At 45.9% G+C, this 12,644-nt stretch overlaps 1 protein-coding gene across 2 annotated transcripts in view; it reads right to left on the reverse strand.

Annotated features, from left to right (window-relative positions):
- Positions 1 to 12,644, reverse strand: part of Nab2 (Nuclear polyadenosine RNA-binding 2) — a 148,371-nt gene that overhangs the window by 44,993 nt on the left and 90,734 nt on the right. For both annotated transcript variants that reach the window (XM_075890831.1, XM_037420191.2), the window contains 4 exons: positions 5,613 to 5,718; positions 4,843 to 5,084; positions 4,292 to 4,439; positions 1,605 to 1,738 (listed from right to left, as the gene is read on the reverse strand). In XM_075890831.1, coding sequence (XP_075746946.1) covers positions 1,605 to 1,738; positions 4,292 to 4,439; positions 4,843 to 5,084; positions 5,613 to 5,718 — 630 coding nt within the window. The remainder of the gene's footprint in view (positions 1 to 1,604; positions 1,739 to 4,291; positions 4,440 to 4,842; positions 5,085 to 5,612; positions 5,719 to 12,644) is intronic.

Here is a 12,644-nt window from a genome sequence, read left to right on the forward strand (position 1 = left end):
TTATTCAATCCGGAATAATTTCATGTCACAAGGAAAATGCACTCAATGTTTGTCATGCCACCACAATTGGCGATGTCAGCAAATCCACGCTCGCACCACTTCATCGACTCGCTTCAACCTGGACTACGGGTGGCCTGGACCACGGGTGAATGGAGCGGCAACAAAGAGATGGCACCACCAGCGGCATGACGCTACTTGTTTGCTCGCGCTGTGATTGGCTGCTGCCATGCGACAGTGCGATGCGGCGACAAAAATATCTGGCCAATTTGATGCTCGCCGCACAGGCTAAGCGGCGGTGCGATGCAACGATACGTCTTGAAACGTCGCAAAACATCACCACTCCGGATGCCGCATCGTCGCACCGCAAGCCGCATTGCACGAAAAATTGCACTGTCTGTTTCGCGCTTTAAGAGGGGACGCGGCCTTTGAAAACGGGAAAATCGCCAGAAAGTCATTTTTTGGGAAACCAGTCAAACCACATATTCGGGCAGTATGTGTCACAAACTACCTTTTTTTGTAAATATCGACATCTAATTTGTTGCGAAACTGTTTCAAATAAAGTTAACAACAAGCCACCACAGCCCTCAAGCGACACAGGAGCGCTCAAAATAGCCCAACTTGGTGCGACTGTAGTTTCTCGACCGCTTGACAGAGATCCGCCATTTTGGTGTTGTTTTGTTTGTGAATTCTCGCACTTTCTTTTCCTTCCACTCGCGGCGATGGCAGCAGCGCAGGAAAGGAGCAAGCTACTCATGATTGGAGGGCTCACAAGAGCTTTGAAGTTTCCCGTGGCAGAGACGCGCTGCCGGGATTGGGTGATGGGCGCGCTCCTCAAGGACGAGAGAGACCCTGCGACTGCTATTGGCTGCTGCACGCGATGACATAGTACTCTAGCACATAACGTGGCTCTCCATCGTCCGCTGCTCCTCCATCCCCGGAATTTTTTAATTTTCCGCTCGCTATCAGCTATCGTAGCAGCCGTTTGCATACTCCCCACGTTTCAACCGTTTTTACGAAACGATTTTCAAGCGTCTTCACGAGACGACTTTCAACTGTCTTTACGAGACGGTTGTTGCATTCGCTCACGATGTTGGTACACACGCCATAATCTTTAAGTACTGTTGTACTACATACGCCGCGATTGCGGCGTGTGTAGTACAACAGTACTTAAACGTGCGCATGAACTTCCAAGAGAATAAATTTTCCAATTTGAGAAGACATCTGTCTCGCTCTCTACTTTTCTAATCGTCAACCTAGGAGAAAGCAAGTTTATATTTTGCACTCGTGAATATTTGGTCCACGCTTGATTTGAGTGAAGGCGTTGTTTTTTCTTATAGACGCAATTTGAATGTCGTCATAAGATGCGGGGTCGACGTAAAACTGCGTCGTATGACCATGGTAAAATACATTGTTGTTATTGAAATTTTGCCATAACCTAACCATAACGAAAAATGCGGGTCGTCGCGAAACCGGGGGACATATAACCGAAGTTCCACTGTAGATAGTGCCAAGCGATGGAAGTCCCTGCCCAAGAACCTCTGCTGTCCTTTCCCGTCTGTTTATAAAGTGTGAGAAGTAGTCCCACGAGACTTAAAGTGGCTCACCGGGTGGCGGGCAAGCAAAGTTCCGTCTGCTGGCGTGCGTGAAGAGGCAGTCCTTGCGCTTGCAGAAGGCATCGTACTTGCAGTTGGGGTGGATGAAGAGGCACTTGTCTCGGTACTTGCAGTTGGGGAATGCCCTGCACACATTGCAACCAATCAGTCAGGACACTTGTCTCACATGACTGTATTGTTTAATCCCTCAACAGTTTTGAATGAGCACTAGCTCGTGCTTGCCAAACTGTGCACAAACCATTTTGAACATGTGTGGCTGGTCTGCGTCAGATAACATTTCTCCACAAGTATTTTCAATGAGACCTGCTGGCTTCTAAGCTAGCTCATATGTCATTTCACAGATGGCAGCACTTGCTAGGCAATTTTTTTTCAATTTTAATTGCCATTTCACACTTTTTTTTTCAACATGTTCAGAAAATGAGGTACAATGAAAGAACTAAGTGCACTGTCGCAGAAAAGAAGCCCTTCGTCATCCTATTCTCCAGGCACTAGTTATTCAGATACCGAAGTTTACTTTCATGACTTGACGTGTTATGTTCACCAGTTTCTTCAGAATGACATTATTTTGCGAATCCTGAAAGACACTAATTGGTCATGGGGCGATAAACTTCGTTAGGCTAATTCTAATAACGTATGCTTCAATTTTTTATCAACAAAACATGCTTTCTAGAAGCAAGATATTTGAAGTTTGATGAGAAAAAAATATTTGATGTCTAATGAGAAAAAAGACGGAAAAATTTAAAATAAAGTAAAACCGAAAAGCAAAAGCGAAAGGCTAACCGACCTCACTTTCTTTTTGCATTACTGCATTTTTTCCTTCTCCCGAAAAAGTTTTCATAAATTTCAACCCGCGTAATAAACGCACCGCCCAACTTCGCTCCGATTTTTCAAAGAAACAAGTGCGTTCATTACATGAGTAAATACGGTATTCCCAGAATTCAAAAAGTGTCGGTTGCTTCCTTTCCCTTCCCAACAGCATCACGATACGATTCTTATCCATGCATAGCAACGCCATGGTGAAAAGCTCGCTGAAACAACAGCCACAATGGCTTTCGTGAACAAACCCAACAGTTGCACTAACACACTAACACCAGCAGCGGTCCGCCGTCAAAGTATATCTGACAATCCAGCGACGGAGGCGTTGTACTGTGGAGCGATGACTCTTGCCTTATTCTATGCTCTTCTTATCATCCACTACTTGGGGCTGGCTGATTTTGTTGATAACGTGGACAAACAGCCGCTCTGATTAGTTATTACACTGGCCAAGCCCGGACAGAAGCAAAAGCATTGGTATCATGATATATAAAGTCAAGCGATGTTAACGCAGGCAATAAACTATTTAAAAAGTCAAAGCAGAGAGGAAGTGCTCCACCCATTTTGAAAGAGGATGAAAAGAAGCGAGGGATGGGGGCGTGCCACTCAAGCAACAACTATGAACTTTGCTTCTAAGGGCGTGGTCGTGATCGCTGGCGTGCACGCTAGCTTGGCAGCCATCAGCGGGCAGCTAGCATACACTTCTATATCCTGCACTCTCATCACGGAGAGACTGTGCGAGAAGTGTTTTTCGTCTTGACGTGGCAATATTTTCATACACCAGTACCAGCGTTTTGTACGGTTATGTGACATCGCATCCAAAAGAGTTATCTGCCAGCCTCACTTCGTATAATATTACAATTTGTTGCTATCGCATTCATTGCTTCGCCCTTACAGTGCAACTGTGACATTCATTAGTTATGTACAGGTGTCCATCTTTTTCTAAACCTGAGCACGTGAGCGCCTACCATCGAGTCAATGAGTGTGAAGGACAATGGCCAAATGAAGGAGAATATGCGCACGTGCTCGATGAGCAGTCATGTGCATCCATGTGTGCACCTGTCGTTGCTAGACTGTTACAGAAACCGGACACCACCCCAGCTTCTTTTAAATACTGTCATTGCCATGCTTTTTTTTTTTCCTTTTAAGAATGCAGCCATCAAGCTATAAAAAAGAAAACAGTTTCACCGGAAGGGCAGAGCAATGAATGCGAGAGCAACAAATTGTCAGGCTGGCAGCCAACTCCTTTTGTTCCAATATCGCGTAACTCTACAAAACGCTGGTGTAAGAAAATACAGCCGCGCCAAGAAAAGAGGCTCATCTTGCAGTCTCTTGCATTGAGAGCACAGCACGTAGAAGGGCTCACGAGCCATTCCTGCTGACACCTGCCGTAATTGCACGCATATAGCGATAGCGACCTTAGAATCAATGTTCATGGCTGCTGCTGGAGCGATCACAGCCTTTACGAAACCAAAACTATAACCATTTCGATAAAACGAAAAAGACGATGTTTCAGCCACATTTACAAGCACGGTGTTTGATGGCATTTGCACCTTGGGGCTAAATTATGGTATTGCAGCGCAGTACAGCACTGATAAGTACAGCACTGATAAGCAAGTCTGGCGAAGCAGGAGTGGATCAGAGCAGGATGGTGCAGGTAAATAAGTTTGGCGCACAATGGTGCAAATGGCACAGCTGTTCCACCCCTGCATATAAACATGGGGGATGTTATCCATTTAGAATTTATATGGAACATGACAGTGATGGCACAAATCCCTTGAGAGGGTCCACCTAACTGCTATCAGAATGAAAGAAAAGGGGGACAATCAACCAACTGTTGGCGCCCTCTCCCCGATGCCACTCACTTGCAGGGCACGCTAGGGTGATGGTAGGGGCAGTGGTCCCCATTCTTGCAGGCAGGCCAATAGCGACATTTCTCCAGGATGTGCGAGGCCCCATCGTCCACGACCATGGCCTCCTCTTCCTCCACTATGGAGGCATCCTCCATCAGCTCTGCGCAAGGACATAGAGGAGATCAATTCTTGTTAATGCCAAGGTAAACAAGGCCCAGCAAAAGCCCTTACTCAGTACTGGGTCCCGAAAACCATGGCCGAATTGAAAGCAAAAAATAGAGCGTTCACTGAAGGCTTGCAAGATCTTGACATTTGGCAGCACTGTTACCGAACAGTTAATTGACATTAGCTTTGAAACTAAAGAAAAATCTAACTAAAGAAAAAAGAATTCGGCTTCGATTATTCGTCCTCAATACAAACTTCATACAGAGACGAGTTGATGCAATTAATCTGCAAAATGGTCGATCAATAGAAGGCAGCAACTTGAAAAATTCCGATCATGCGGTTCTAAAAAATATTTTGCTGCACTTTGCAGTTGTGCTTGGTGTGTGCAAGTCACTAACCGGCACTGGAGACTGGAGCCATCATAAGGCGGCTCTTGACTGGTGGCCTTCGGGATGTGGCAGGGATGAGCTGCGCATGGTCGTCTTCTTCCGGCAGTTCCTCCAGGTCATGACCTACGGTCATCACCTCGCGGTGGCTGTTGCTGCTGTTGAAGCTGGTCGGGTCCACGCCGTCGAGGGTGACCACAAAGCGTGGCCACTGCGACGAAGACGGCGAGCTGCCCAGGCTGCCCGGTTGACCACTGCAACAGGTCATCATGGTCACGCAACACACACACACACCCAGCGCCCATTTTTACTGTGTAAGAACTGACAAGGAGATTAATTAATTTGCACAGGTATTTAGGGCATGAAATATCCAAAGCAGTAAGATGCCTGCCAGTGTTGTCTAAAGCATCATTTAATCAATCATCTATTCGCACGAGCCTACTTGATAACCATTTGATCCCGCCTGATTACGCGCGAGTTCTCATCTGAGTACCAGAATGTCTTATTAGAGGTGCCCAGGCAACAGTGCTTGCATTCGGCTCTACGTAACTTGAAGGCCGCCGACAATGAGAGCCAAAAGCAATCCATGCTTAAAAAGTTTGTACATTTGAATGACAGTCAAGTAGGTGACAGTTTTCCTTTCACCAGTCTTCCACTACCTTGCATTCTCATATCTGCAGAAACACACCAAAGTTACAATCAGTGTTTGAATCTTTTCCGTGGAAGAAAAAAAATCAATGACAGAGGCTGTGCTCAAGCATAATCTCTGCACAATCACTCACATTGTCGAATCATCGAGCCCACTCAACCGGTTTGGTGTAGATGTGGGCGTGGTGTCCTTGACAACCGAGTGCACATCCTCGTTGGCAACGTCCAGCTCCAACAAGTCTACAAAAAGACAGCATGTTGGTACTCATGGTGCCATAGCTACTTCTCACAGATCATGCCGCATCCTAGTGCAGTTATCACTACACGAGGAAGCTTAACATCAGTAAGTTTGTGAATGACAAAAGAGTTCAACTAATTGTTAGATAAGATATTCATGTTAGAGATACAGAATGTGCAAACACGGGCACAAGAAAGAAGTCGACAGGGAAGGCGTTTGCACACCATCATCTCTTTAATATCAGTAAGCTTCTAAAATAGCATTGTTATGCAGGTTTCAATCTAATGGTTGTTTTCATTACGAGTGCGTTCATTATGCGAGTAAATACAGTAAACGTTCTTTTGTTTTTGTAGGTCACATCACCAATATTTTTGCGATATCACTACAACGAAATTTTTTTCCACACCCCGTCAGTTTCGTTGAAGCAGAGCCTGAAATAAAAAAAAGTCTTTTCTTTTAAATTCACATGCAAAAAATACAATAGATCCTGGATATATCAAACTTGGATATATCGAATTATTGGCTATATCAAACAGTTGAGAAATGCCCTTGAATTACCCATGCAAAAGAAGGGGGCCGGTGCACCTGTATATCGAACTCCCGCACAGCGGGACATCCGCTATATCAAACGTTGCGCTGAAGCCTAGAAAGTATTTTTTCAAGTAAATATTGATCAACTTTGGGCCGCTTTATCACCACTTCAAATCCCTTCCCGCGCGCAGGTGATGAAAAGGTGGCATTATTCCATCGCGCTGACCTGGTTCCTTGTGCGGCGCTTGTGAGTGCAGCGGTATGTTTGACGCGCTAGCTGCAGGTTAACGCACGGGCATAGTGTTTTTCAAAAAGACTGATTGCTGAAGACGCCTAAATGAAAATTCAACGTGACTTGGCGATCTCATAGCCATGTTCGCATTTCACTTCCTTGTTTGATAGTGCACAACGGCATGCAAGCCTGAAAAACATGGCCTTCGATGTCTCATCAAATGCATGTCTCGGAGGCTATGCTTATTCTAGCTTTTCACATCAAAGCAGCTGAAAGCAGTGGCTGCCGGCTACAAAGGCACAAGTGACATCGATATCACCAACATGTCGACAGTGGCAACTCGACGTTACCTTTGGCGCCTTCTAGACTTGTGTACTTCTCGCCTCATTCTTGATAAATCTTTATTCGGGAGTAGAGCCGAATGTTTACTTCTACATAACGATAAAAAATACGACTGGTGCTTGGAGCGACGTCAAGTAAAGCACAGCCGTAAACTTTCTTTGCCGGCCAAGTGACGACTTCAAGTACGTTGTGACTACTGACAACAGCGTACAGTGCGACTTCACAGGTGCACATGATAGCGTAGCTGTTTTTCACTGCATCGATGCTGAGATCATGGCTGCCGTAGCCGAAGAAGTGTACCCATGCGGTTATGAATATGCCAACGCCTTTGCTGCCGCCGCTATCTAAGCTTTTGCCACGCTACAAAGCTTGCATCGGCATTCTGCATCAATCAACGCTGTTGTGACCGTAGAAGCTGAATTCACTTACTTGAAAAGCTTCAATGATAATGAGGATGACTGGAACATGATGGCGCTCAAGAAGCAAGACAAGTTTATGGACTTCTTCCATGCAAAATAAAGAGCGGTAAGTTGCAGTTCACACCTAGTTCTTCCTTATACGGTCAGAGAATCGTTATGTTAGCACTCGTAGCGATTTCCTAGGCCTGAAATATGCATATTTAGAATTTTCAAATATCCATATACCAAACTATTTTGTGATCCTTTTCGAGTTCGAAATATCCGGGATGGACTGTATAACTTTACGACAAAAAGAGAAAACAAAAAAAGGAGAAAGAAGAAAAACGCGCAGTCAAGCTACTAATGTGTTAAACCCACTGCAATCGGTCATGTGATAACAAGGCAAGGTTCTGCGAACTGTAAAAAAAAAACACCAAAGTCACCGGTATTTCCAACACTTGAGCTGGTGTGGGCAGCAAACTCATTGCTGGTGCACAGTCTCATTTATGGTGAGGGCACTTGTTAATCGGCCGAGGATGAGAGTCAGCACAGAGGTCATAGCATGATCACACTGAAGGATGCCAGAGGAAAGAAAAATGATGAGATTGAATGGCATGAGTTTGACTTGGACAGCTCGAAAAAAAAGACACTGTAATCAAAGTCCATGCCGTCAAGTTTCAGATTCGAGCACGAAGGGTCCGACCGCATCTGGCTCCAGACATTCTCAGAAACGGGCAATTGTGCAGACGAGGTGTCACACTTTGAGTAACTATTCCGAGCCGCTGAAACTCTGTGGAGAGCAGATTTCACCCTCCCAGTTGGCAAGCTGTTGCCAGATGCCAGCCACCGGACGAGCGCAACCGCCTGCTGTCAGCTACCATGCTGTGTAACAGTCTCTCGGGGCTCATCCTTCTAAGAGTTCTTCGCCGACTCACCTCCTTGAGTGCTCCATGAGTGCCCTCACAGCCAATGAGACCATGCGCCAGCAACGAGCTTGCCGCCCACACCGCCTCGGGTGCCGGAACTACCCCTGACTGTGTTTTTTTTTTTTAGCGGTCCATGTAACCTAGTTGAATTTTTTTCGCGGTCCATGTAACCTAGAAGAATTTTCTTTAGTGCATCGCTGAAAACAGTGACGAAGTCGGCAAGCGATTATTCTCCATTAGGATTTAACCGATTAGGTGTGTGCAATCGGATACCTTTGCGATACCGTGTTGTCAAAAGAACAGAAGCTCCCTGATGTGAAGAACGTCTAGTACTTAGAAGAAACAGTTTTTATAGAAAAAGCGATTGTGACCTTTCAGCATAGTGCCAGGCATTGTACGACATAACCATGCCAGTAAGTGTGTTGAAATTAAGCTATCGAAGCTAGACATTGCATGTAGTGAGCTCGTCCCACAGTGTGCAATGAGCGAGCCCATCGCATCACAGGTCTTGCACTATATTACAGAAGCTGTTTTGGTACATGCTTTCCTTTTTCTTGGCAGTGTGTTCAACGGCTCCAATGAATCCACAAAATTCTCTTATCGCAGCCTTTTTGAAAAAGAAACAGTCTTCGAAGCTGAAGTTGAATCATGAAATAAATGTCCCAAAGCAACGTGCAAGTCAAAGGTTCTCGTAATTGAAGATTAGTGCTGTTAGTGCAAATGTGAACAAGTCGTAGTGATTTTCCTTTAATAAAGTCGACTTGCCATTGTCTGCAGACCATTCACAAACTTGTGGTCAGCTGTTGCCCGAGCCCAATACATTAAAGAAACACCTTCGAAAAGCGTAGTAATTGACTATGTGCAGTGCTGGAACAGGGCACATGGGTTTAGGCACAATCCTAGTAGTAGGCAAAAGTGACTTTTGTAGCATGCTTGGCACGTTAAGAAAGACATTTTGGAGCCGGCCTGTAGCAGTCAAAACGTTCAGAGCAGATGTAGCCCCGAATCACAGCTCTTGTGAAACAACATTTTTACACTGCTGCATTTTTTCAAACGCTAAGCTAAATTAAGCATAGCTTTACTATTGCGATATCAATTATATCAACAGTCTCATCGTCTTTCTTGCTGTCGGCGTAATGTTCTGTGTAAAATCCGAATTAATATACAGTATAGACCGCTTATAACGTAAGTCGCGGGAGTCGCGAATATCCGCACTATAAGAGGTGCCACAATATAACCGAAACAACCTTTTCAAGGGCCGCACTTGCGCAAAACGTGTTCAGCATGCAGCTTCACATGTCCAAGAATTGGAACATGCAATGGGTGCTTGTTAACATCAAAATTTCTGAATGTTAAAAGAATGTAACGTTCAAAAACACGTTGCCAATGAAATGAACATGAGGGGGGGGGGGGGGATGTTCAACAAATGAAAGCACCATCACCGAAATTCCCGGACTACCAGACAGCATCGACTATGTGCATTACACAGAAATATGTCAAATCACGTCGAGGATTTGACACCTTGAAAGACGCCAATCATTTCATTTCACAGGCGCACACCTGATTTAGGACATCGTAACCGAATCACGAACCATTATTTGAGCGCTACAGGTATCGCCCTCATTTTCATAAACGATATGTATCCCTTCCTGTCAAGTGTGGCTACCGCAAAGAGTTTCGGAGATGCAGTACCAAACCGCAACTTACATTCACGTGACTACTACCGATCGAAGTCCAACCACTGCCGATTAGGCCTAGCTTGCCGTTTTGTATGTTGCCACGGAAAGTTTGTCCAAAACATAAAGATTCAGCATCAAAAAGATCGCACTAGCAGTGAACCATGAACAGCGTGCGTGATACGAAGTTCGCGTTCGCAGCCGAGAGATTAGTGACGACAACAACTTGCCAAGCTTACGTATGACAGCGCACTGCCAGCAAAAGTGAAAGTTTGCGTGATAACACCGTAAAAGCAAGCAAACGCGATATTTGTTGCAAGCTCAATAACGACGATGTCTTTGCTGACAGGAAACTGTTAAGCGCTATTGCGACTCTGGGTCCCGCGGGTCTCATTCTGGTAGCGGGCCCCCGTCCTAGGACCCATCGTCCAATAAGTCAGATGAGGCGCTCGTAAGAACGGAGTGGGCATGGAACTTCAGCGAAGATGTACACGCATGTGACACCCTTCTGTTATATTGTGCAGATTTCGACCGTCATTGCCTCATGTACCAGGCCTTTGCCCGGAGCCGCGTCTGCGCACCCGGTAGCGTTCCTGGACACGCGCTTCAACCAAACCCTGCGATCAGCTGACTTTCCCGCTTGCCAGCCTTCCGGATTGCGCGTTCGGGAATGCCTGCCGGTGCTCGTCCCCCCACAGTTATCAGCATCGACGGATGCATCAACTGGCAGCTATATAAGGAGCTGGATCTTCGGCCGCCCCTTTAGTGGGCATGGAACTTCAGCGAAGATGTACACGCATCTGACACCCTTCTGTTATATTGTGCAGATATCGACCGTCATTGCCTCATGTACCAGTCCTTTGCCCGGAGCCGCGTCTGCGCACCCGGTAGCGTACCTGGACACGCACTTCAACCAAACCCTGCGATCACCTGACTTTCCCGCTTGCCAGCCTTCCGGATTGCGCGTCCGGGAATGCCTGCCGGTGCTCGACCCCCCACAGTTATCAGCATCGACGGATGCATCAACTGGCAGCTATATAAGGAGCTGGATCTTCGGCCGCCCCTTTAGTGGGCATGGAACTTCAGCGAAGATGTACACGCATCTGACACCCTTCTGTTATATTGTGCAGGTTAGTTCACCGGTTTCCCTCTATGCTAAAAAAACAAACAACGTTTGTTTGCTGATGCTTCCATGCCCACAAGTTTTGCTTATGTCCATTTGCGAGTGCGTTCATGTCGTTAGGCTTCTGGCTATGTCCGGTGATGTTGAGGAAAACCCGGGCCCGCCAAAAGAAGATACGGGGAAGCAATACAACGAGTTAATCTCGTTGATTAAGGGACTGCACTCTAAGATAGACGCAAAACACGAAGAACTTATGGAATCCATTAACGAAGTTAGAGAGGCGCAAGTGTCTCTTGAACAAAAAGTGGCAGAATTAGACGACCGATTAAGCGCAGTTGAGGAATGTGTCCGGGTCTCAGACAGCGAGCCGAATCGTCAACGGGTACCAGAGGTACTTTCGGTTAACAAGCGCCTTGACGAATTTGAAGATCGCTCTCGCTGAGGAAACTTGGTTTTTTATGGAATAGAAGATTGCGATTCGGAAACGTGGGCGCAATCAGAAGAAAAAGTTTGCCAAATCCTCAATGAAGCTCTGAAGCTAAACTTGGGAAGTAGCGACGACCGCATATCCCGCGCGCACAGGCTAGGCAGATTCGTAGTTAGCAAATCTCGACCAGTGATCGTAAAATTTGCTTCTTTTAAGTTCCGAGAAAGCATACTGCAGTCTAGAAGTAGTTTTCGCGAGTCTCATGTGTCAATCAGCGAGGATTTCTGCCGCGCAACAAGAAGCATGCGCAAGAAGCTTTTTGAATTCGGCAAGGCGAGTGGCGAGAAGTATACCGTCAAGTACAATAAGCTTTACATCAACAAAAAGTGCTTTGTGTACTCTCCGGTGACCGACAGCGTTTGTGAGCCGCATACACATGCGCAGAACTCATCAGAAGCTTCGTCCTCCGCTACGCATGCCGACGAAGATACGCTCTTATCCTAACAAAGTTCACCCCTCGGCCACTTATCGTAACTACTCAGTTTTATATTCTAACGTACGAAGTGTTCTTAACAAACGGGATGCATTATCTTCAATTTTTGATGACTGCGCCGCCGATGTTGTAGTGTTAACGGAAACCTGGCTTACCCCTAACACTGCAAGTGTAGAGCTGTTCGATTGTGAAAATAATTATACCATTTACAGATGTGATAGAGAAGAATCGCCAGGAGGTGGTGTACTTATAGCCGTAGCTGATTATATAGTTTCTAGCCAAGTAGTAATAGCATCACCTTTAGAATTTCTCTGTGTTTCCCTCCATGTCAACTATCAAAATGTCATAATTTGTGGCTGTTACCACCCTCCGAGTGCGACGCCAGTGTTTTGCGAGCAACTGCATGATGCTTTGAATGATATTGTCAAAAGGCACCCGCATGCACCTGTTTTTCTTCTAGGCGATTTTAACTACCCGAAAATAAACTGGTCACTTCCTTCTTGTTCATTAAGCTCACTTTCAGCCGACAGTTTACATTTCATGGAGCTGTGCGAAGACTTTAACCTTTCCCAACTCGTAACGCAGCCAACAAGAATGGGCCCCACTTCATCAAATGTTCTTGATCTGATTCTCACCACTGTACCAGACCTTGTCCATTCTATTTCATATATCCCAGGCATAAGTGACCATTGTTTCGTGCACTTCAATCTAACAGGTTCTTTAAGGCGTCGGTCAAACAATCGGAAAACAATAAGAGACTACTCACGCGGCGATTATGAC

Source organism: Rhipicephalus microplus, chromosome 3 (assembly GCF_043290135.1).
Source record: "Rhipicephalus microplus isolate Deutch F79 chromosome 3, USDA_Rmic, whole genome shotgun sequence".
NCBI lineage: Eukaryota > Metazoa > Arthropoda > Arachnida > Ixodida > Ixodidae > Rhipicephalus > Rhipicephalus microplus.